The sequence below is a fragment of the Cetorhinus maximus genome, chromosome 11 (assembly GCF_964194155.1).
Source record: "Cetorhinus maximus chromosome 11, sCetMax3.hap1.1, whole genome shotgun sequence".
NCBI lineage: Eukaryota > Metazoa > Chordata > Chondrichthyes > Lamniformes > Cetorhinidae > Cetorhinus > Cetorhinus maximus.
Window position 1 is genome coordinate 10786329 of NC_135889.1, and position 26186 is coordinate 10812514.

At 42.3% G+C, this 26186-nt stretch overlaps 1 protein-coding gene across 3 annotated transcripts; it reads left to right on the forward strand.

Annotated features, from left to right (window-relative positions):
- On the forward strand, window positions 1–26120 carry LOC144686387 (STE20-related kinase adapter protein alpha-like). Of its 3 annotated transcripts, none has more exons than XM_078551522.1 (12): window positions 1–49; window positions 4164–4323; window positions 7127–7207; window positions 9431–9527; window positions 10346–10467; window positions 12681–12789; window positions 12917–13040; window positions 15663–15834; window positions 22861–22965; window positions 23078–23316; window positions 24988–25030; window positions 25547–25845. In XM_078551522.1, exons 2-12 carry the CDS (start codon window positions 4312–4314, stop codon window positions 25694–25696), a joined length of 1254 nt encoding a protein of 417 aa, XP_078407648.1. In that variant the 5' UTR covers window positions 1–49; window positions 4164–4311; the 3' UTR covers window positions 25697–25845. The 3 variants fall into 3 exon arrangements, with proteins under 3 accessions (XP_078407648.1, XP_078407647.1, XP_078407646.1); XM_078551521.1 differs by lacking the exon at window positions 1–49 and adding an exon at window positions 670–780 and having other exon boundaries at window positions 25547–26120; XM_078551520.1 differs by lacking the exon at window positions 1–49 and adding an exon at window positions 2203–2278.
- The last annotated feature ends 66 nt before the right edge of the window (window positions 26121–26186 follow it).

A 26186-nucleotide genomic window follows, 5' to 3' on the forward strand; every position in this document is an offset into this window, starting at 1 on the left:
AAGTGGGCGGGGTCTTGCACTTTCCTCTCCTCCCCACCTTCCCGTCCAGGTGAGAGAGACGCAACCGAGTGAGAAGGAGATGGGTTGAAGATGTCGGGTTATGGAGTCGGGGAGGAGCAGGAAAACATTTGGAGAGTGGAGCGGGATGTGGGGATGGTGTAGAGCTCGGCGTGTGTCGGAGCTCCTCCTGGTCTCCAAGTGACCGGCCGGTCCCGGGCTGCTGAAGGCAAGGGCCCCTTCACTGAGGTCCCAGAGTAATACAGGCAACCCGGCCGGCACATAGAGGGGGAACTTATAAAACCCTGACCTTAGAGAGAGAGAGATGGGGGGGATCTCTCCATGCTAGCGTTTATTTTATCTGGGGTTGGGGTTGGGAGGGTGGGTGGGGGGAGGGAGGTGCCTGTGCTTTCAATGCCTTGGATCATTAGAATCTGTGATAAGCATCCTTTTTTTTGTAAAATTAGGAAACAAAAAGCCCACCTTGCTTGTATCCACAATCAACCAGTGCAAGGTGCCAACTTTTTGCATTGGTGCAGGTTGTTGACTTAAATGTCCTTACACCACTTAATTGTGTGGAGCGAGCGAGGTGACTTATTTTTGTTGAATTGATGGTTTAATATTCTTTTTATTACTATTTTTACAGTGCCTTTGATTGGCTGTTAGAAGTATTGGAAGGAGAAATTTATTTTGTTTTCAAGAATCCAGTTTCTTGAGAAGCAGAAGCACTGATCATTTTTTTGGATATCGTTCACATTCTTTGCAAATGATGCAATACATCTAGTAAGTGCCCTTAATACCACACCAATATTAATTTATGTTTTGCTAACAACACATCAAATTTCAACAGCTTGGATCTTTATTAACATATAGTTGTAAAGTCTAGACATACAGGACCACAGTATGCATAATATTACATTCACTTTTTGGTACAAGTTTAAATGATGTTAGCAAGTAATTTCCATGATAAAATTAGCTTTCTATAGACTTGTATTTACTTTAGACGGCAGAGATTTGGAAGCATAATAGTACGGAGCTTGTTAAACTTACAGCCATCTTCAAGAGTACCTGGGATCAGAAAAAAATTCCACAGGATCTCGAGGAAGCTGATATAGTCAGCATCTGGAAGCAGAAAGGATCCAAAAAGTATGAGATAACTACAGAGGACTAAGTCTTCTCTCAATCGCAGGAAAGATCCGATTAAACCATCTGCTAGACAACCTCATACATGATGTCCTCCAGGAATCACAATGTAGTTTGGGGCTAATCGTGGGACAGCTGATATGTTTGCAGCAGGACAACTATGAGAAAAGTGCAGAAGACAACACCAGGATTTATAAATGTTCTAACTAAAGCTTTTGACATTATGAGCCAACCTGGCCCATGGCACTTGCTCGGACATCCTAGCTTGCAGAGCAAGTTTGTCAAAACTCTGTACTTACTGTATGATTGGATGTGATTGTGCCTGTGGTGAGATGTCTGATGTCTTTGCAATAATCAGCGGTGTAAAGCAAGGATGTGCCATGGCTTCCTGACTCTCCAGTCTCTTTGCTGCAATGCTCAAGGAAGACACCAGAGATCTACCATGCCTTCAGGGAAGCTTTTCAATCTCTCCAGATTGCATGCCTCCACCAAAGTCAGAGGCAGTAATCAGAGAGCTTCTGTATGCATGTGACTGACTGTACCTTAGCTACCCACAGCAAGGAAGATATCCAGACCATATAAACAAATTCTCGAGTGCTGCCAAAAACTTTGGTCTCAACCCCTGTCTTGGAAATGCTGAGCTGACATTTCAGCCAGTACCAGGCACACACCATGAAGCACCAGACATAACCTTTGATGGCACATTCTCAAGGTAGTAGAAAAATTCTCACATCTTGTCAGTGTGCTCTCTAAGCTTGTCTACTGATGAAGTCATATACCCAGAAACAAGTTTGGCCTATGACCGACTCCATGATGGTGTCTGGAAGCAGTATAGCATTAAGCTGAAGACGAAAGTCAAACTCTACCAGACCGTTGTCCTTCCCACCTTGCTGTATGGCGCAGAATCCTGGGTTTGCCATAGGTGCCACATCAAAGCTCTGGAATGCTTCCACAAAGGCACCTGAAAGCCATCATGAGAATTTAATGGCAGGACAGAATCGCATGTGGGGCTTGACAGCATGTTGACCACCCTTCAGAAAGTTCAGCTTAGATGGGCAGGCCTTGTTTCCTGCATAAAAGACTACAGAATCCCCAAGTACAACTCCTATGGGGAACTGTCTGTGCCGATGACATCAAGGTGGTCAGTGCAAACGATACAAGTGCACCCTTAAAAAAAAAAAGGGCTTTACAAACTTCTGCATTACAGACCACCTCTCGGGGTGGGAGTGTGTAAATTTTAGCTGACTGGCCAATGTGGAGGCAAGCACTGAAACTTGGTTCAGCATGCTTTGAGAACCATCTATGCCAAACATGCAGCATTCAACATGACCAGAGGTGATGCAGCTGCAGAAGGTCTCCTAAGCATCAACAGTGACAGCGTGGACTGTCAGTTCTGTGAACATCCATGCCAATCTTTCGTTGGGCTCTTCAGTCATGAGAGGACCCACAGAAACCGTCATTTATAGCTTTGACTTACTTAAATAACAAGGAGTCCACCGCCATTTATTTTATAGTAAAGTGTACCATTTTTGGTTCAGTGGAAAAATCCATCAGTGCTTGGGTGTTTGTGGCACTAAATTATACAGGCTAGGAAAGTGGCAGGTTTAATCTGTGGTCTATACGGAGTGACCTACATTGGGAACCTAGGGCAAAATCAGTCTGCTGGAATTCCTGCCCAGATTGGTAATACAAGGAAAACTTACATTTCTGTTGCATGTTTACTGGAGTGAAACATCCCAAAGTGCTTCACAGAATGTAATGGGCAAAAAATGACTGAGCCAAAGGTTGCATGGAGACACTTGGATAAAGAGGTCGGAGATTTAGAATTAGGTAATTCCAGCGCTTAGGGCCTAAATAGTTGAACGATGGGCACCAGTGGTGGGTTGAAAATGGTGAGGGTTTAACAAGAGGCCAGTAATGGAGGAATGTGGAGTTCTAGAAGGGCTAGAGGAGTTGGAGAGATGGGAAGGGACGAGGCCACAGAGGGATTTAATTAAGCGCAAAGATGAGAAATTTAAAATTGATGTTTTGCCAGACTGAGAGCCAATGTTGATGAATTAGCACAGTGCAATAGATAACCAGAAGTTAAGGTATGGACATTAAAGTTTTGGATGAACTCAAACTGTTAACTGTTTTTCTCTCCACAGATGTTACCAGACCTGCTGAGTTTTTCCAGAACTTTATTTTTCTGTTTTTATTTCAGATCCCCAGCATCTGCAGTATTTTACTTTTTATTCTATAAAAATTATCCTTGCTTTGTGCTACTGTGTGTAGTACATCAACAAATTAATGTATCCAGGGTGTTATGGAATGCTGTGAACAAAGTAAAACAAACACCTCAAAGAAGTACCCTTTGTACTTTGTACTGTAGTATGTAATAATGTTACTTGCCGAAAGAGTTACCTCCCCTTTAATAATAAAAACAAAAAACTACTGCGGATGCTGGAAATCCAAAACAAAAACAGAATTACCTGGAAAAACTCAGCAGGTCTGGCAGCATCGGCGGAGAAGAAAAGAGTCGACGTTTCGAGTCCTCATGACCCTTCAACAGAACTGAGTATCGTCAGGAGAGGGGTGAAATATAAGCTGGTTTAAGGCAGGGGGGAGAGAAGTTGAGGGTGGGGTGGTTGTAGGGACAAGCAAGCAGTGCTAGGAGCAGATAATCAAAAGATGTCACAGACAAAAGGATCAAAGAGGTGTTGAAGGTGGTGATATTATCTAAGAAAATGTGCTAATTAAGAATGGATGGCAGGACACTCAAGGTACAGCTCTAGTGGGGGTGGGGTGGAAAGACTGACAAGGTATTAGTTGTAGATTTAAAAATAATGGAAATAGGTGGGAAAACCTATTTTCTCCCCTTTAAGTTCACTCTGGTATCTGTTGCTGCTTAAAATCCATGTAGGATTGTTTTTCTTTCCTATTTCCTTTATCCATTTTATTGCTATGGCTGTTTGATTTCACATGACACTCAAATTGAAGGAAGGGTGGATCAAAATATTAACAGCATTGTATATTTTTTACAGAGAACTGCAGAAGAATCTTCCTTGCATCCGTTATATTGGATTGTGCTTGATCTACAGCTGGAGAAAGCAGAGGGTCATTCTTCACGTTTGCTTCCCATTTTCAGGATTGCTGTGCTCATATGAGTTACCGAGTGTATCGGGAGCTTCCATGCCTTTACTGGTAAGTCAACCTACAGTTGTTACAAAAATACCTTTTTAATGCAAACACCAGTCCCACTTACCTGAACAGGTAACAGTGCTTGTACAAGTTGCTCACCACATTAACTGGGTGTGGAGTACAAAATTTCCTCAACACTGGAGAAATAGATAACACACCAGGAAATAAATTAGGTTTTATGATAGTGATAATTTGCTAGTTGTGCTGCAGCTTATTTGATTTTTCTTAGTCTTTATCCATGGCTGAAGGACTAGGATGTTGACCTGTTCCCAGATCTCAGCCAATGGTGTTGTGCAGCTTGCCAATGGGAGACATCTGGGGAGGTAACTCTTGTATTTCCTCCCCTCTTCTTCGATCAGTTCCTCTCCACGATAGCCTGACAGAGAGGGAGAGAAAACCATATGCAGAATCACCCTGTTGCTCCATGTGTCAGAATTTCCAACACTGGCCCCTTGTAAATTGCAGAGGCACTGGCCATAATCTTTCAGTCTTCCCTAGACTCTGGGGTGGTGCCAGAGGACTGGAGAATTGCACATATTATGACCTTGTTCAAAAAAGGTTGTAAGGATAAGCCCAGCAATTACAGACCAGTCAGTTTAACTTCAGTGGTGGACAAGATTCCAGAAACAATTATTCGGGATAGAATTAGTAGTCACATGGTAAATATGGGCTGATAAGGAAGAGCCAGTGTGGATTTCTAAAGAGGAAATCGTGTTTAACTAACTTGCTGGAGTTTTTTGAAGAGGTAATAGAAAAGGACAATAGGGCAATGCTGTTGATGTGGCATACATCGAATTTCAAAAGGCATTTGATACAGTGCCATACAACAGACTTGTGAGAAAAGTTATTGCTTATGGAATGAAAGGGACAGTAGCAATGTGGGAAAAAAAATTGGCTGAAGAATAGGAAGTACAGAGTAATGGTCAATGGATATTTTTCAGGCTGGAGGAAGGTTTGTAGTGGAGTTCCCCAGGGGTCGCTATTGGGACCCTTGCTTTTCCTGATGTATATTAATGATCTAGATCTTGGTGTGCAGGGAACAATTTCAAAGTTTGTGGATTATACGAAGCTTGGGAGTGTTGTGAACTGCAAGGAGAGTGGTGTGGAACTTCAAGAGCACATAGGCAATTTGGTGGAGTGGGCAGATAGGTGGCAGATGAAGTTCAATGCAGAGAAGTGTGAGGTGATGCAATTGATAGGAAGAACATGGAAGAACATTTCAAAATTTCACCCCTTATTTTAAGGGGGTGCAGGAGCAGAAAGACTTGGGTGTATATGTGCAAAGATCATTGAAGGTGGTAGGGCAGATGGAGAGAGCAGTTAATAAAGCATATAGTATCCTGGGCATTATTACTAGGGGCATAGCATACAATAGCAGGGAGGCTATGCTGAATTTCGACCTCAGCTGGACTATTGTGTACAGTTCTGGGTGCCACATTATAGGAAGAATGTGAACATATTGGAGGGAGTGCAGAAGAGGTTTACAAGAATGGTTCCAGGGCTGAGAAACTTCAGCTATGAGGATAGATTGGAGAGGTTGGGACTGTTCTCCTTGGAGAAAAGAAGGCTAAGAGGAGATTTGATAGATGTGCTCAAAATCATGAGAGGGCTGGACATAGTAGATAAGGAGAAGCTGTTCCCACGCGTAAAAGGATCAAGAACGAGAGGACACAGATTTAAAGTGATGTGCAAAGAAGCAAAAGTGATGAGAAAAAATCTTTTTACACAGCGAGTGATTTGGGTCTGGAATGCACTGCCTGGAAGTGTGGTGGAGGCAGGTTCAATCTAGGCATTCAAGAGGGCATTAGATGATTATTTGAATAGAAACAATATGCAAGGGTACAGGGGAAAAGGCAGGGCAATGGCGCTAGGTCATAATGCTCACTTGGAGAGCCAGTGCAGACACGATGGGTTGAATGGCCTCCTGTGTTGTTAAAATTCTATGATTCATAGATGCTGTGCACCATCGCTCGACACCACTGTGCAATAAACAATCAGCAGTTTCACTCCCATTTCAAGGAGGGAGAGTAAATGCTGCTTGCATTAGCATGAGAATAGCTTCCTCAGACTGTAGAAGTTATGGGAAAGAGACTGATGGGGACTAGGCTGGCAACAGCGCCAAGATTTGGCACTCGAAAGGGACCTGGAATAAAAGAGGAAAGACAAAGAAATCTTCCACTTCATAATTTGAAAGCCCTCTGGGGAGAGGGGGAAGGGGGAAAGCCCCAGCCTGTTCATATTTTCCTGACACTTATAACATCTCGTTTCTGATATCAGTTGTGTAAATCCTTTTTGCACAATTCTCCAGGGTCTCTGGAGAGATATAAAAGACAGTTAAAGCCAGCATGAAATATCATATATAAACACTTATTGGGCAGGAGTTGGGAAAGGAATACTTGCCTGGGGAATGGAGTAAAGGTAGCTCATCAGAGAGAAAGACATGCAAATGCGGCAAAATAATAAAATGGATCAAGAGATGGGGGAGGTTCATAAGAATATTTCAGGTAAAAGAAGAAAAAGTGATGGGGGTGTTCAGATTGGAAGAAATAGGATTGAGGAAGCTTATGTGGAGTTGAAACACTGGTACAGACTAGTTGTGCTAAATTGTCTCTCTCTGATCCTGATTGGAGAGTTGCCCTCAAATACCTGTAGGTTTGACTCCCATGCTTGATCGTCTGGAACATCAGAAATTCACCTTCAAATTTTATTCACCTCTTGCCCCTCATGTATGTTTTAATTACTCTTTGATATTATGTTAAAGGTATATATATGCAAATTGTTTAACTTTGCATTTTTTTCTCTTAAGGTCTGTTCCTGCCTTTCTGGGACAGAAGTAGAATCAATTGATGCTGGAAGCCAGGTAGACGGCATAGACCGTCTGCATCTGGTAGGTTGGCATTTTGATATGCTGTTAGTGCTGCAGGAGAGGTAGGCATACAAGTGGTAGTGGTGGGAGGGATTTGTCTTTTCATTTGGTGAAAGCATTTTCTAGCCTGCTGTTTTTGCAAAGTAATTTTGTAGTGAATCTTTGAGTGCATGTTGGATAAGAAAGCAGTTTCAGTGCTTATGACTCTCAACGATCCGGAAGGGATTCCAGTTTAAGATATCTATTCTTGTGTGTATGTATAACCTGTATTATGAGAAAGAGACACAGGCAGAGGAATGCTGTGCATTATGAGAAAAATCACATTCTTTGTAATGCGAAACGTTATGGGGCAGGTTATCTTCCTTTTGAACATGGATGTAAAATATTGCTTGGACAGAGCACAGATGGTTTGGGAGGACTACCATTCAAATAAATGGACAGAACAGTCGGAAGCCCGTGAAAATTTTCAGCTGATTGGAGAGAACCAGCATGATTTTTTTGACAAACCTGATTTTTTTTTTGAAGAGGTGATTAAGTTAGTGAACAGGGGAATGTCTATGGATGTTATTTATATGGACTTCCAGATGGCATTCAATGAAGTCCTCCTTAAGGGGTGTTAGGTAAGGTTGAAGTTCGTGGAATAGAAGGCAAGTGATTGACCTGGTGAGAAAATTGGCTGAGTGACAGGAGACTGAGAGTAGGGATAATGGGAGTGTCCGAATCAGTGCTGAAGGGATGTACTGGGTGGCATGCCCTAGGGTTGTTTACATTACACCTGGAGTACTGACAGTGGGACTGCTACCTCATCTTAGGGAAGATATATTGGCCTTGAAGGGATTGCAGAGTAAATTTACCAGAAGGATACTTAGACTTTAAGGGTTGAGTTATGAGGAGCAATTAATCAAACTATTTTTGTATTCCCCGGAATTTAGAAGGCTATAGGGTTACTTGTTCAAAGTTTTAAAGGTTTTAACGGGAACAGATAGGGTGGATTGGGAGAAACAACTTCCACTAGTTGGAGAGTCTAAGACTAGCGAATATCATCTCAAAGTTAGAGCCAAACCCTTTCAGGAATGACATTAGGAAACACTTCTTCACACCAAGGGTGGTAAAAGTTTGGAACTCCCTTTCGCAAAAGGCAACTGAAGCTAGATCAATTAATTTTTTAAACTGTAATTGATAGCTTTTTATTAGACAAAATTATTAAGGGATATGCAACGAGTGACGTTGCACATCAGCTAAGATCTCACTGAATGGCAGAGCAGGCTTGAGGAGATCAATGGCCTTCTCCTATATCTGTGTTCCTATGATGTCTGTGGCAATTATTGGAATTAATGTTATAGGTTTTTGTCAGGACTAAGTGACTAAGGATTGAATTTTCCTGGTTGGGTCACTGATGGCAACCTCAATTCTGGATCAAGAACCTGGAAGTAGCTGTGGTGGGATGCCAATCGCAATCTTCCCCTGGCAGCCAATTGAGAAGCCACCTACAAGAACCCTGTCCGATGAAGGACAGCGAACAGACCAGGGCCAAGGAGGGCCAACCATGATGCCTAGCCAGCAATCCCACTGCAAGAAGTGAGTGCTACTGATACAGGCAGGAGAATGCTGGGGTGCCTGAAAATGGAGACACTCTGTCCAGCATTGGCCAAATTAAAAATCGAGCATGGCCACAGCTGTCAGGCTATCAGCATGGAGGGGGAATCCATCCATGCGACAGCTCGCGGCTAAGGTTGTGGCCGTTGAATCCCAGCAGATGATTGAGTGGCGGCTTTGATGTCCTCCAGCCTGCCGCCAAGGGGCTGCCTCCTGTTGTCTTCCGGACTCAGCGGGGGTGCGGCCTGCTGTCGGGTAATTCCAGCGGTGCCATCAATGTTCCCTAACTGCCTCAGTGAGGGCGCTTGGAGGCAGGAACACATTGTATTGCCAACCGAAGAGTTATTTTCCAATTTTGCCTCCGGCCCTGCCTCCTAACCCCCCTTCGGTGGACTAGGAAATTTCAGCCATAAGTGTCTTGAATACAGTGCAATTTACAAATTTGGTTAATTCAAGGATCACTGTGCAATTTAAACGCGTTTTTTTTCTTGTTCCCCCTCATCTGCCTAGCACCAAAGCTTACCTGGAAGTGTTTAAATTTGTCGATACAATACATATAAGAATAATATTTGACTCTCTGCACTGTTCTTCTCCTTCCTGTCCTGAGCACATACTCACCCAGTAACATGTGTTTTCCTCCACACACAGAGCAATGAGGTTTCAGTGTATTCAAAGAGCCCTCTGCGAGATGCTAACATGATGTATGCTGCCGGTGCTAGTCACTATGAGCTTCTATCTGAACTAGGTAAAAACACTTAGTAAATTTGTTCCTGACACCACAGAGTGGTCGAAACTTGTAACATCCAATGATTCATCATAGAAACAGGCCATTTAGCCCAGTTAATCTGTGCTAGTTTTTTTCTTCAAGTTACCTTGTCTAATCTCACTCTCGTGTTGGCCCCCCAAACCCTTCAATATTTCTTTTTTTAAAGCAGTTCCCTATTGACATAGTTTATGGGCTCAAAGTGATCTGTGGGCAAGAATTCCATATATTCAGTCTATAGGAAGCAGGGTGAGGCGGGGGAACACTGGTACCCCAGAAACACCAAGAAGATAATGATCAGATCAGCTGTTTTTAGTGATGTTGGTTGAAGGATAAATACTGACCAGGATACAGGTGTGAACTCCCCAGCTTTCCTTTGCATGAGGCCTTGATTTAATGTCCCAAAAGGGACATTAAAGCCGATGCCGCTGACAGTGCAGCACTCTCTTGGTACTCCACTAGACTGTTAACCTGCTTGTCTCTGGAACTAAGCCAAAGATCCCTTGTCATGTGGCATGTTGCTAAAGTGACATAAGTATGTGAATCCAAACCTCTCAACGGTAGCTGCTCCTACAGTGAGTATTAACACAGGGTGTTCCAGTTGCTTACGTTGTAATAGTTGATCTTACTTCCTTTGTACTGGACAAATGGAAATATGGCAGTGTCCGTTAGTTCAACCCTTGTAACCACAAAATTATTTACATTTCCTGCCCATGCAGTGTTTTGCCTTTGGTTTAACTGTGACAATGGAAGCTAAGAGTTTGATTATCGTATCTTGATATTTTTATTTTGTCTGTTAGGAAAAAGTTTTAGTAATCTAACCACGGTGAATCTGGCTAAACACATCCCATCAGGTAAAATGGTGGTTGTGAGACGCACTAATATGGACACCTGTTCTGAAGAAAATCTGGCCTCTCTACAGGTCAGTATAGTAGAAATGCTAAGATAAAGAGTACTTTTTAAATGTACAAAATACTGGTTAATTGAGCTCCTATCTTTTAAAACTTACTAAATGGTTGCATAGATTAAGTATCTTAACACGCTTAGAATCATAGAAAATTTACAGCACGGAAAGAAGCCATTTGGCCCATTGTGTTTGCACCAGCTGAAAACCAAGCTGAATCCCACTTTGCAGCATGTGGTCCGTAGCCTTGCAGTTTACGGCACCTGAGGTGCATATCCGGCCAACTTTTAAATGAGTTGAGAGCTTCCGCCTCCACTACCCTTTCAGGCAGAGAGTTCCAGACCCCACAACTCTCTCTGGGTGAAAAAACTTTTTTTCTCATCACCCCTCTAACCTTTCTACCAATTACTTTAAATCTATGTCCCCTATTCACCGACCTCTCTGCTAAAGAAAATAGGCCCTTCCTGTCCACTCTATCAAGGCCCCTTACAATTTTGTATATCTCAATCCAATCTCCCCTCAACCTCCTCTCTTCCAAGGGGAACGACCCCAGCCTATCCATAATCTTCCCTCATAGCTGCAATTTTCCAGTCCCGGCAACATCCTCGTAAATATCCTCTGTACCTCTCTAATGTAATTACTTCCTCTCTGTAATGAGGTGACCAGAATTGCACACAGTACTCAAGCTGTGGCCTAACTAATGTTTTATGTAGTTCCAGCAAAACCTCCCTGCTCTTATATTCTATGCCTCGACTAATAAATGAAAGGATTCCATATGCTGTTTCAGCTGCCTTATCAACCTGTCCTGCTACCTTCAGGGATCTGTGGGCGTTCACTCAAGGTCCCTCACTCCCTCTACACCTCTCAGTATCCTGCCATTTAGTGTGTAATCCTTTGCCTTGTTTGACCACCCTAAATGCATCACCTCACACTTCTCTGGGTTGAATTCCATTTGGCACTTTTCTGCCCACCTGACCAGTCCATTGATATCTTCCTGCAGACTACAGCTGTCCTCCTCGCTATGAACCACACGGCCAATTTTTGTGTCGTGCATCTCTGAACTGTCTCCCCCTGCTCACTCTTCCTTTAAGTCAGTGACCCTCTGATACATAGAGTCATCACGACACAGAAAGAGGCCATTCAGCCCATCAAGACCATGGTGGCGCTCTGTAGAGCAATCCAAACAATACCATCTCCCCCACCTCACCCTGCTTCATTCCCATAGCCCTGCAAGTTTGTTTCCCTCAAGTGCCCATCCGATTTCTTTTGAAATCATTCATCATCTCTGCTATCACCACCTTCATAGACACAGTTCCAGGTCGTCATCGCCCATTGTGTAAAAATGTTCTTCCCCCGCATGCCTGCATGTATCTCTTGCCCAGAACCTAAAATCAGTCTCCCCTAAACCTTGCACCATCAGCTAATAGGAGCAGCATTTCTTTGAGCACTCTATCCAAGCTTGCCATAATCTTATACACCTCTATCAAATCTCCCCTCAATCTCCATTGTTCCAAGGAGGACACCCCCAACCCTCCAACCATAATAGCCCAAAATAAATGGAAATTATTGTTGCTGTTTAAGGTCACTTGAGTACAAAACTTTAAATGGCAAGATAGTTACCAATGATGAACACCATTTGTTTCCCCCCCCCACCCCTCACCTTCGTTCACCCATCTAGATCCTTGAATCCCCCATTCAATTGTTCACTAAATAATTGCAGAATTTTATCTCCACTGATACCTTGCTGAGTGTCACATATGAATATTGGTGATTTATTTGACCTTGGAGCACATGCTATGCCCTTATTTGGTGCTCACATTTGATGCCCACACACAAACACATGCAGTTTCCAGTAGGCAGTTACTGGATAGTGATCAGGATGTGAAAACTGTCTGACCATCCTGCCCTGCTATTTCCATTGTAAAGGAGTCTTGAAGCCAGTTGTAGCACACTAATTGCTGTTTGGGCTAAAACCAAGTAAATGATGTTGTCAAACAAACTTCTCAATAAATTAATGAGTTAGAGACTTTGTGGAGCCATGAACTGTATGTAGTCATTGTAGTCAGAGATCTGTAAGTTTTATAATAGAGCAGCCAAAGAAAAGCTATTACTGCTGATGTGTTGAAGGAAGAATGTAGCCTGCTTCTATGTGTAGGAAAATGTGTATTATACATGTTTCTTTGACCATGGCCATTGTGCCACACTTCAGAAAATTTACGCTTTCCTTTCAGAATGAGCTTCTTGTCTGGCAATTTCTCCGGCACCCAAACATCCTGCCGCACAGAGCTATTTTTGCACAGGGCAGCGAGCTATGGGTCACTATGGCATTCACAGCTTACGGTAAGGTAACATCTGGACAGAGAGCTTCCTCTGTTATGATCTGCCACGTGTTCTATATTTTGCACTTAAAAGCCACATTCAATCAATAAACATTAATTTCTGAGCTTGCCTTTCTGGCCTTGTGTAGGTTCTGCCAGCAGCCTGTTAAAGTTGTATTTTACTCAAGGCATGAGTGAAAGTCTCATTGCGCATATTTTTTATGGAGTCTTGAAGGCACTGGATTATATTCATCGAATGGGATGCATTCACAGGTAAATCTAGATTTTAAGACAACCAGTCATCGTTTTTGTATGAACTTTCTGCCCAGTCACACCATATTTTTAAAAAGCTTTAAATTTCTCATCACTCATCGCTATCACGTTGTAGTGCTTTTCACAAGCATGTTTTTTGGAGAAGGTCCAACCTCATGATGGTCTTTAACTTATTTTAATTTTTGAGCATGTGCTCATGAGCATTAGTGAGGCTGAACTAGCTGTGTCATGATACTGTGTTGACACTTGGAGGCAGGTATATAAATAGCCCTGAGAGGTGAATCCAATGCTCTAGTGGTTCCCTAGACCCACTTTTTATAAAAGTACAATACAAGTTGCAAAGAAAAGCCTGTGGAGAGCGATCCAAGTAGGCAAATGGTGCTAGTTATCTCCTAAAAGGTGTGGCAAGGGGCTTTTGTATTGCTTATATAACAACGCTTGCATTTATATAGCAACTTTTACATAATAAAACATCTTAAGGTAGTTTGCAGGCGTGTTGTTGGATAGAACTTGACACCAAGGCACATAAGATAATAATAGGACAGGTGACCAAAAGGTTGGCCAAAGAGAGAGGTTTTCGGGAGTGCAGAGGACGGAGAGGCAGAGAAATTGAGTTGCAAAGCTTAGAGCCTAGGCGCTTGAAGGCACATCTGCCAATGGTGGAATGGTGAAAAATCAGGGATGTGCAAAAGACCAGATTGGAGGAATGCAAAGATCTCCAGGGATTGTAAAATTGGAGGAGGTGGCAGAGATAGGGAGTGGTGAGATCGTGGAGGGCATTCAGTTTGGATTGGGATAGTGATATCTGCATTTATCCTATTAAAGTCAATTCTGATAACCCAGGGACAGAATGAGTTTTTTTTTCCCCAGCTGCTCCTCTCCCATAATGCAAATAATGCAGTGTCTGTGAGCATGCATTCACATATTTTTGTAATGTTGCACCTGTAAACTCTATTGTCTTTCTGCTTTTGAACGATCATCAGATGTAAAAGGTTAAACTGCATCTGCTCTATTCTATTATATTTGCTTAATGCTTGTTTCCTTGGCTGTACACTAAGACAGATCTAAGGTCTATGATGACTCGGTCAAATATTTTTATTGTTCTAACACTGCGCTTCCACCCCAATGCTGAACTTCTTTTCACTTAAGGATTTGATTGCCATATGAGTTGTTGTTTGCATACCAATTCATCAGTTCACGCTGGGCTCCTCTAACATTTTATTTTATGACAGCTGTTGGCCCATTTAATAAATACACAATGCTAATACTGTTTTAAATCTAGACATGGACTGCAGCGATTCAAGAAGACAGCTCACAGCCACCTTCTCAAGGACAACTAGGAATGGGCAATAAATGCTGGCCCAGCCAACAAAGCCCAGATCACGTGAATGAATAAAAAAAATGAAAAAAACACTTAGTACCTAAATGAAAAAGCCTGAATTAGAATTGATTGGAAGTAGAGTTAAGAGAATGAGAACTATTTTGTACAAATAAAACCCTCTTCCTAGAGCAGAGTTTACACATGATGTACCATTCATGACTCCTCAGATACTGAAGCACTCTGTCCATATGCTGCAAGGTCTGGACAACATTCGGGCTTGGGCTGATAAGTGGCAAGTAACATTCACGCCACTCAAGTGCCAGGCAATGACCATCTCCAACAAGAAAGAATCTAACCATCTCCCAATGACATTCGGTGGCATTGCCATCAGTGAATCCCCCACATCCTGGGGGTTACCATGGAGCAGAAACTTAATTGGATCAGCCAGATAAAAACTGTGGCTACAAGAGCAGGTCAAATACTGCGAATTCTGTGGTGAGTAACTTGCCTCCTGACTTCCCAAAGCCTGTCCACCATCTACAAGGCACAAGTTGGGAGTGTGATGGAATACTATCCACTTACCAGCAACACTCCAACAACACTCAAGAAGCTCGACACCATCCAGGGTAAAGTGGTTTCCTTGATCAGTATCCCATCCACTAACTTAAGCATTCACTCCCTGCACTACTGACACACAGTGGCAGCAATGTGTACCATCTACAAGATGCACTGCAGCAACTCACGAAGTGTCCTTCAACAGCACCTTCCAAACCCACCACCTTTACCACCTAGAAGGACAAGGGCAGCAGAACACCACCACCTGCATGTTCTCCTCCAAGCCACACACTATCCTGACTTGGAACTATATCACCATTCCTTCACTGCCACCGCGTCAAATATCTGGAACTCCCTAAGAGCACTGTGGGTATACCTACACCACTTGGACTACAGCGGTTCAAGAAGGGTTGAACAATAAATGCTGGCCTAGCCAGCCGCATACTCATCTCACGAATAGAATAAAAAAAATAATTTTCTCTACTTGGATTATACCTGTGTCATTTTCTTTTGGCTTCTGTCAGTAAAATAAATCTCTGCTGAAGTAGAATTGAAGGAACAATTTGGTGTAGACAGTAGTCTGCTGAAAAGTGCAAGAGATTGGTCCAGACCAATTCTACCTCCCAAGTTTTGATCTATGTTGTTAGTGAGGAGTCATTCATGCCTGGTGCTGCTGTTTCAGAAAACTTTTCCAAATGCAATCAGCTGAGCACTTTAGTTTCTGAAACTTTTTTTTTCTTCAACAGGTGTGTTAGACCTAGACACATTCTTATATCTGGGGAGGGACACATTTACCTCACTGGTCTGCATGGTCTATGCAATATGGTCACAGATGGACAAAGGCTGAAGGTTGTGTATGATTTCCCAGAGTTCAGTGCTTCTGTCTTGCCTTGGCTGAGTCCTGAAGTTCTCCAGCAGGTTAGTTGCCTGCTTGCTTTCTTGACTACTAACCTAATGTGATGAATGCAGAATAACTGGTTTATCTAATTGAGCACTCTATTTTGCAAGTAGTTTTATTGTATCACACTTCCAGAGTGTAATGTTTGGAATTGTCCATCAAGCGGAATGAATGGTTTTATGTAACAAAAGCAATTTTTTACTTCCTTGAAACTAATATTTTACAAGTATAGGAACTTGTAATTCATTCCCTCCAACTTGTTCCACCCTTCGATTAGCTCATGCCTGATCTTTTTGAATCTTAACCCCATGGGTGATATGTATGCTGTCTCCCATGAGACTCTGCTACCTTTCAGTGTCCACCTCGATTAAGTCCGTGGACGGCCTTCCTGTCCTGCCAATTAAGGCTATTAAGTGGGCAATTAATGCCCAATTAGGGGCCCCTTCCTGCTGCTGCTGGTATTAAACTAGCGGCAGGAGGGCCTGTCACCACGCAGGAGCACAACAAGCAAACCAGTGCGGATTGCATGTGCCCTCCTAGGGTGGGGTCCCTGATCGAGGGACCTGGCAAAAAAAGAGAGGGTGGCCCAGCGAGAGCCAACCCCCTGCCTTTGGTGCACATACCCTGCAACCCCTGTCCTGTGAAACCCCTCCCATCATCACTTATCTCTGGCGTGGGTCCCTCTGGGATCCTTGGCCTCCAGTGAATGTCATTCCGGCAGTAGCCACCTCCTCTGTTACAATTGAGCAAAAGAGCTACCGGCCTCTGGTTGGCAGCTCTTGGCGGTAGAGACTTCCCACACCCGAAGTCCTGATCCCCTGGAAGGCCTACCAGTGGCCTGTTTAGCTGGTAAACATAAGAAATAGGAACAGGAGTACACTATTCAGCCCCTTGAGCCTGCTCCACCATTCAATGAGATCATGGCTGATCTGCTTGTGTTTTGAATTCCACATTCCTTTCTACCCCCGATAACCTTTGGTTCCCTTGCCTAACAAGAAACTATCTACTCCTGCCTTAAAAATATTCAACGACCTAGCCTCCACCACCTTTTGAGGCACGAGCTCCAAAGTCGCACAACCCTCTGAGAGAAAAAAATTCTCATCAGCCCTAAAAGAGCAACCCCTAAGTTTAAAATGGTGCCCTCTAGTTCAGACTCCCCCACAAGAGGAAACATCCTTTCCACATCCACCTTGTCAAGGCCGTTCAGGATCTTGTATACTTCAATCAATCACCCCTCATTCTTCTAAACTCCAGTGGAAACAAGTCCAGTCTGTCCAACCTTTCCTCATAAGACAGCCCACTCATTCCAGGTATCAATCTAGTAAACCACCTCTGAACTGCCTCCAACGCAATAACATCTTTCCTTAAATCAGGAGACCAAAACTGCACATAGTATTCAAGGTCTGGTTTCACCAATGCCCTGTGTAACTGAAACATAACACCCTTTTATGTTCAATTCCTCTTGTAATAAAAGATAGAATTCCATCAGCCCTCTTAATTACTTGCTTTACCTGCATACTAACTTTTTGTGACTCGTGCTAGAACACCTAGATCCCTCTGCACCTCAGAATTATGCAGCTGTTCTCCATTTAAGTAATACTCTGCTTTTTTGTTCTTCCTGCCAAAGTGAACAACTTCACATTTTCCCCACGTTAAACTCCATTTGCCAGATCTTTGTCCACTCACCCAACCTATCTATATCTATCTGCAACTGCCCCATGTCCCCTTTACAACACACTTTCCTACCTATTTTTGTCTCATCTGCAAATTTAGCTACCATGCCTTCACTCCCTTCATCTAAGTCATTGATGTAAATTGTAAAAAGTTGAGGCCCCAGTACAGACCCCTGCGGGACTCCACTCATCACGTTGTGCCAATCCGAAAAAGACCCATTTATGCATACTCTCTGCTTTCTGCCAGCCAGCAATCTTGTATCCATGCTAATATGTTACCCCCTGTACCATGCGTTTTTATTTTCCGTAATAATCTTAGATGTGGCACCTTATCAAATGCCTTCTGGAAATCCAAGTACAGGACGTCTACAAGCTCCCCTTTATCCACTGTGCATGTTATTCCTTCAAAAAACTCCAATAAATTGGTTAAACATGATTTTCCTTTCACAAAACCATGCTGATTCTTCCCAATTGCCTTGAGTTCTTCTAAGTGTCCAGCTATAACCTCCTTAATGATTGATTCTAACAACTTTCCCACGACAGACATCAAGCTAACTGGCCTATAGTTTCCTGGTTTCTGCCTCCCTCCCTTCTTGAATAGCGGGGTTACTTTGCTACTTTCCAGTCTGATGGAACCTTTCCAGAATCTAGCGAAGTTTGGAAAATTAACACCAGTGCATTGACTACCTCATTTGCCACCTCTTTTAAGACCCTAGGATGTAATCCATCAGGATCTGGAGAGTTGCCAGCCTGCAGCTCTATCAATTTGCTCAGTACCGTTTCCCTAGTGATTTCAATTTCACCAAGTTCCTCTCCCTTTTATCTCCTGATATGCAGCTGTTCCTGGAATGTGAACACAGAAGCAAATATTCTGAAGAAGAGTCATACGGACTCAAAACGTTAACTCTGTCTTTCTCTCCACAGACGCTATCAGACCTGCTGAGTTTTTCCATTTTTTGTTGTTGTAAAATATTTGTTCATTTCTTCCACCATTTCCTTTATTATCTACTACTAACTCTCCATTGTCACTCCCTAGAGGGCTGACACTCACTTTACTTTTTTCCTTTTTAAATACCTGTAGAAACTCTTCTATCCGTTTTTACATTTCTAGCTAGCTTCCCCTTGTACTCTAATTTCTTTCTCCTGGTGAACCTTTTATTCATTCTCTGCCATTCTTTATATTCTGACCAGTCATCTGCCCTGCCACTCATCTTTGCGGAGTTGTATGTTTTTTCCTTAAGTTTTATGCTTTCCTTAACCGCTTTAGTTAACACGGATGGTGGGTCCTCCGCTTAGAATTTTTCTTTAAAATAGGAATATATTTATTCTGAATACTCTGAAATATCCCCTTAAACGCCTACAACTGCTTCTCTATTGACCTATCTTCTAGCCTAATTTCCCAGTTCACTTCAGCTAGCTCATGGAAGCCACATAGTTCCCCTCCTTATTTAAGTTTAAGATAGTAGCCTTAGACCCACTCTTCTCCCTTTCAAACTGACTGTAAAATTCACTCATGTTGTGGTCGCTGCTACCTAGGGGTGCCTTTACTCTGAGATCATTAATTAATCCTGGCACATTACACAATACCAAGTCTAACATAACCTGCTCTATGGTTGATTACAGAACGTGTTGCTGTAAGAAACTATCTTGAAAGTATTCTAAGAACTCCTCATCCAGGCTACTACTGCCAGTCTGATTTTTCCAGTTTATATGTAGATTAAAGTCACCCATCATTATTGCCATCCCTTTATCACAAGCGCACAATATGTTCTCTTGAATACTTTGCCCTATGCTGTGGGGCCTGTAGACCGCTCCCACTAATGACTTTTTCCCCCTACAATTCCTCATCTCCACCCAAACCGATGGTAATTCGGTAGACCTTCCCCAAAGGTGGTAACGGTGGGCGGGTTCTCATCTGCTTTCCAATCAGCAGCCAAGACCCCCATTGCCTAGATAAAAGTCGCCCCCATTTACCTAGCTTGGTTCCATGTTGCTTAATATTCTTCCAAACAAAAATCTATCAAATCCAGTTTTGAAATTTTCAGTTGACTCATACATGGCAGCAAAAATCTTTTTGGGGAGAGTGTTCCAGGTTTCCATAAGAGAGACTCACATTTATGTAGCACTTCTCATGACTGCTAGATATCTCAAAATGCTTTAGAGCTAATAACTTCTAGTGTGAAGAAGTGCTTCCTAATGTCACCCCTGAATGACCTTGCTCTCACATTCAGATTATGCCCCCTTGTTCTGGACTCCTGTACTAAAGGAAAGAGGTCCTCTCTATGCACCCTATCAAATCCTTTAATTGTCATAAGTGTCTCAGTTAGAACACCCCATAATGTTCTATACTCAAAGGAATACAAGCCTAGTTAATACAACATGTCTTTGCCAGTATACTTAGAAGCAGAATTCACTGTCTGCTGTTGTGAATCCAGGAAATCAGTTTTGTGGCATTGCAGTTTATTTTGTTGAGAAGTGATGTTTGCTGACCTGCTGAACTTGACATGGGCTTGCTTTGTGTTTTTCTTTGGTAAATGAAGAGAGAGGAAGGGCTCTGACTAGGTCATGTTACCAGACCACTTACCCACACAGTACTTCACTCAACATAGGGTAGAGAATACTTAGCCACGGATTCTGTTTTAGGGCAAAGGTGAGCAGGAGGATGGCAAGAGAAATTCATTTGCAGAGTTCCCACTCCCTCCTAACTAACTGGGCCAGTTTCTTGAGCAACTGTACTGTAGCATCATGGCTTAATAGTTACTATAATGATATGACTGTGCAGTCATGTGCTGGAGACCCCGTAGAGCGGATGGAATAGACTGTACACAAGAGAGATGTGCTTACCAAGTAGTCTGTCATGTATATAGTGTACATAGTGTAAATATAGTAATTTTGAAGTAACCTATCTGAATCAGACCAGTAGTACTTATGAGCAGAGGGAAACCTTCCCAGTATAGTTTAGGCCACGAGACAAACTACGAACGCTGCGTCCTGGAAATGCAAATTGGCCTCTTGAGACGGGGTAGAAGAGACCTCTGCAGACTTCGAAACTGTCCTAAAAACGTTCAATGCATATTTGAGTCCGTAACGGAACCACATAATCGATCGAGCGCGATTCGATCAGAGAACCCAAAGATCAGGGGAATCTAATGAATTGTTTCTTACTGATGTGTATAGGTTAGCCAGTTGTTGTGAGTATGGTGCACTGAAAGGTGAACTTATTCACTACCGCATTGCCCTCTGAGTCCGTGACAGAAAACTGTCAAGTTTTTTTACAGACATAAGATAACCTAACACTCGATAGAGCGCTTCAATATGCATTATCCAGACCTACGGTTGATCACGCACTTATCCAGGACTTGATACTTGCTTCCGATTTGGAAACATTCTCATCCATCATAACAAATTCCCTCCCGGTCTCTGAGCGAAAATTACAGGTAGTCAGGAAAGTACAGAAAGATGGTGTGGCGTATACCCAGGTTAGGAAATTTTGCCAAGAAGGTTGGTCAAAATACAGTCCGAATGATAGCTCCTATGAAAATACCATGGACGAAGAAAATATCTAATGATAGTGGATGATCTTCTCGTATTCAACCATCGCCTAACGATACCCAAGACTGAGAGAGAGGCGATTCTTCGTAGAATCCATGATGGGTCACTTGGCAATAGCGAAGTGTAGAGCAGCTGCACATCAATATGTGTGGAGGGCAGGCATTTCAAAGGCAATTAAAGACTTTGTCTTGTCATGCCATGTTTGTGCAATTAATAGCCAGCCACCCACAGAACCTTTATTACCATCTAGTTTCCCAGATGGGCCTTGGAAAAGATTTGGACTAGCCATCTTTGACTTTGGAGGAAAAGCATACCTTGCCACAGTTGATTATTATTCAAGGTGATGAGAATCTACCAGACTCCACACTACCATGGCTGTGACTGTGATAAGGGCGTTACAGAGCATCTTCTCCATGCTTGGGTTTCCAGATGAAGTTGTTTCGGACGATGGGCCACAGTTCATGAACGAATGCTTTAAGAAATTTACAGACGACTGTGGCATCACCCAAATTACTAGTTCTCCATTCACCCACAGGCCAATGGAGAGGCTGAAAGAACGATGAAAACTATTAAAATTTTAATGACCAAGAATACCGATTGGAATTCAGCCTTGCTGAATTACAGAGCTACACCTTTAAATAATGGCTTTTCACTGGCAGAGCTGCTCATGGGCTGATGGCTGAAGATGCAAATTCCTTTGCTGCAGCAGAACCTGCAGCTCAACATGACAGTCAATCAGCAGAAAAGACTAAGGAATGTGGAGAACGACCTACATGAAAAACAGAAGGTTTGGTATAACTCCAGGCAGAGTCAAGACTTTAGCCCCATTAGTGCGAGGTCAGAAAGTCTGAATTCAAGATCGAAAATCTGAAGGCACAGTCCTTAAACAAACAGAACAACCATGTTCCTATCTCATCCAAACATCGGTAGGCACGTTGAGAAGAAATAGGAAAGCTCTAATCTTATTAGAGTCTGCAAGAACACATGTTTGATTACCACATGCTTTGAAATGATGATCCGAAGGCTACATCAATCAACTCTCAGAATGCAGACACATCCAACCAACTGGTTCAAGGCCATCACCCTTGCTCAACGCTGACATCAACGAGATCAAGGAAAGTTGTAAAGGCACCGTAAAGGCTTAACCTGTGAATATTGGTCTTTGAGGGGAGGTGGTGTTAGTATATATGTAATGTAAATAATTTGATATATAGTTTAACATTGTTATTACAAAAGTTGACATTATGCTTGGGGGATGTGTAGCATGATGGGTTAATATTTATGGTAATGAGAAAGTGATGTGTATCATGATGTAAAAGTGACATCAGTAGTCATGTGCCATAGACTCTAGAGCAGATGGAATAGTCCGTACACAAGAGAGCGGATGTACTTAGCTAGTAGCTCATAGTGTGTAGTTTTGAAGTAACTTACTTGAGTCAGACCCAAGTTACTCATGCGCAGAGGAAAACCTTCCCAGTATAGATTTGGCCACGTGACAAACAACAGAACATGTACTGAGCCATGCTTCAAATGCTGTTGGAGGAGATCATGGTCAAATTTTGCCTCTTGTCTACTAACCTATAATGGGCATGAAAGCTGTTAAGCAGAATGTGAATCAGACTGTGTCCAGCACACTCAAAAGAGGTTGATTGCCATTGCACCTTGAATGTGAGGAAAGGAGCACATCTTTTTAATGTATTTTGGTATGCGGTCAACTGGTTTTCAGTGTCCACACTGTACGTGAACAAGTTAGAGTGTAGAAAGCCTAACCTATCACCTCCCCTTTGAGTATCAAACACTCTGCCTTCTCTCCCACATTAGGACTTGCATGGATATGATGCGAAGTCTGACATCTACAGCCTTGGGATCACAGCATGTGAATTAGCCAGAGGTCAAGTTCCCTTTCAGGATATGCGACCTACACAGGTGACATTTTCTTAAATCTTCAAAGTTGAGCACTCAACCTTTTGGGGGCTGACCAACGGATGAAGGGGAGGGAGAAAGAATTGTCCATTTACTATTTTCATATTTCTCTCAGATGCTGCTCCAGAAGCTGAAAGGCTCATTGTGTCTGGGAGACATCAGCTTCCCTCCAAAGGAATTAGTGATGAAGAATTCCCGCTCTGGAGTAGATTCTGGGATTGGAGAAAGTGTCGATCCCTGCAGCATGCTGAGAACGAACACAAAGGAACGATCCCAGAGTTCAATGAAGAAAACTTTCTCTGCAGCCTTTCACAGCTTTGTCGAGCTCTGTCTGCAGAGAGAGCCTGGAAATCGGTATGTAAACTATATCATTCTTTGATTAAATTAAATACTTTTCCCTTCTGTGGAGAAGTTCCTAGCCTTTATTAGTCACTGCACTAGGGGTTGAGATTGAAGATCCCGAACATGTGTTGCACGATTATTGTTGATTAACTCCACCGACGTGGTTTTAAAAAATTGCAATAATGTAGTCATACTGCTCTCCTCAATCAGTTGTATAAAATCCCTTTAACCAGTGCCATTGGTCCCTTGCAATCAGGTAAAATTAGCTAAAGCATCAGTTGGTGAATATGGACAGGAACTGATGGACACTAGCCAACTATCTGCACTATAAAAATCGACCTTTCCTCTACCTCATGGCTTCTCTTCCCAAGATCAGCCATGATCAAATTGAATGGGAGGGCAGGCTCAATGGGCCGTATGGTCTTTTCCTGCTCCTGTTTCTTATGTTCATCATTTAATGTATTTATGTTATTGTTTGTTGTGAGGGGAATGATTACAAAGGTAGGGAGGTTATGCTTCAGTTGTACAGGGCACTGGTGCGACCACATGTGGAATACTGTGTACAGTACTGGTTTCCTTATTTAAGGAAAGATGTAAATGCGTTAGAATCAGTTCCGAGAAGGTTTACTAGACTAATACCAGGAACGGATAAGTTGCCTTAGAGGAAAGGTTGGACAGGTTAGGTTTGGAATTTAGAGGAGTAAGAGGTGACTTAATTGAAACCTTTAAGGCTTTGAGGGGCCTTGACAGGATGGATGTGCAGAGGATGTTTCCTCTTGTGGGAGAATCTAGAACCAGGGGTCACTATTTAAAAATAAGGGGTTGCTCAGTTAAGACCAAGATGAGGAGAAATTTTTGCTCTGAGGGATGTGAGTCTTTGGAACACACTTCCTCAAAAGGCGGTGGAGGCAGAGTTTTTGAATATTTTTAGGACAGAGCTAGATAGATTCTTGATTAACAAGGAAGTGAAGGGTTACCGGGAGTAGGCAGCAATGGGGGGGTTGAGGTTACAGTCAGATCAGCCATGATCTTATTGAATGGCGGAGCAGGCTTGAGGGGCCAAGTGGCCTACTTCTCCTAATTCATATATATATAATATATGTTAGCTTTTTCAGGAACACCAACAATTTGAGGGAAAAGCAACATTTTTTGTAAACTTGTTTACAGAGTGGGAATTTCATCACAAGAATCAAGTTTCCAGATATTTATTTTGGTTAACCAGCAACAACTTAATGTACAGCCTCTACTCAAACGTCCCAAGGTGCTTCATAGGTATGTTAACATGCAGTATCTGGCACTGAGCTACATAAGGAGATGTTAAGACAGAGACCAAAATGCTTGGTCAGTGAGCTATGTTTTAAGGATCTTAAAGAAGGAAGTGGTGTGTAGTACTGAGAAAATACAGTCTACTCTTGGTAATTCAAAGTTTATACCCAAAAGAAATGGAATTATCCAATAAATTGAATTAAGCAATTGCATTAAAATGGCACTCTAGATTACTTGAATCAAAACTGAAATTCAGACTGACTAGAAATCTGATTTGTGCTTTGAATCAATAGGGTTAGATTGTTTTCAAAAAAATAAATAATTACATCATGTAGTGAAAAGTGTAGGTTTCTTTTTGTTGCTACTAATATGACCATCTTTATTTGGATTAAATAATAAGCATCTCTTCTGTTCCAGACCATCAGCTAGCATGTTGTTGGCTCACCCTTTCTTCAAGCGGGTGAGTATTTACTCTGGTTATATTCTGTACCTGGAAAATGTTGAAAATATAGACAGAGGCGGGGCCTTGAAACCCGAGAGAGAGAGAGAAATGTGGATGTAAACTACAGGATGGAGACCGCTTTGTTAGATTTCCAGCAGATACAATTTGTTTTAATCTGTGGCAACATAAATAACTGTCTAGATATTTGCAATGATTTAATTCATTTCTAATGAGTAATGAACGAAGTGATTAAAACCCAATTCATCAGGAGGGGGCAGGGTGGATGTCATTTCTATCAATATCAGGAAATCGTATTGGATTCTGACACTATAATAACAGAAGCATGTGCAAAATTCAACGTTGATTATTGATGCATTATTTTTGTTCAATGCCTTTTTATATTTTGCTCAGTATTAAGGTTTAAATCAAGAGGGCTTTACCTCTTGCATTAGAGACTGGCGTCAGTCATTTTGAAATCCCAGAATATCTTGCCGTGATTAGTTTGAATTTTTCTCTCTCTCTCTCCCTCTGCAGGTGAAAAAACAAACCAGGAAGACTATGATTAATCTGCTTCAACCAGCAGTGCCACTCTCTGGTTCTCAGGCCAAAGCAGAGACCTCGCAATCACAGAGAGATGGTCCAATAAGCTCCTTACAGGAGCTAGATGGTGACTGGGAATTTTAACTTTTGTTTTGTTTTCCCTCCAACATTTATCTCCCTTTAGGAAAAAAAAGCAAACAAAATGAGTTTGAATGAGAGACAACTTACGGCACTTGCCCATTATGGTGTCTGAAGGCATGGAAAATGGCCTGCGAGAAAATTGGGCATTTGTCATCATTACCCTTGTACTAAACATTGTATCTGGGGTTGTTGACCTGTATTACAGAATTCATCTCTGCTGTAAATAGATCAGACATTTACACAGTTTAATTCAAATTGATCCTGCAGTCAGGGTGGACTTGTCATTCCAAGTGGTGCATTTTGTACTTCAGTATTAGATTATTGCCTTGAAACTGGCTGACAAGCACATGAAATATATTTTTGAGTATATATTTGTATTTTCTTTACAGTTGTAACATTAAAGTTAAGGCTGGGTATATTGTAGCATACTCTTATGGTGGTGTGTTGGTGCATTAATGAGCTCTGTGTGCCCTAGAAAGCTAAACACAGTTTT

Bases quoted from the DNA above. Each gene is read 5' to 3' on its own strand.
- LOC144686387 (XM_078551520.1), top strand. The intron at 12,790-12,916 runs GTAAGGTAACAT...GGCCTTGTGTAG, and splicing joins TATGGCATTCACAGCTTACG to GTTCTGCCAGCAGCCTGTTA. The intron at 15,835-22,860 runs GTTAGTTGCCTG...CTCCCACATTAG, and splicing joins GTCCTGAAGTTCTCCAGCAG to GACTTGCATGGATATGATGC.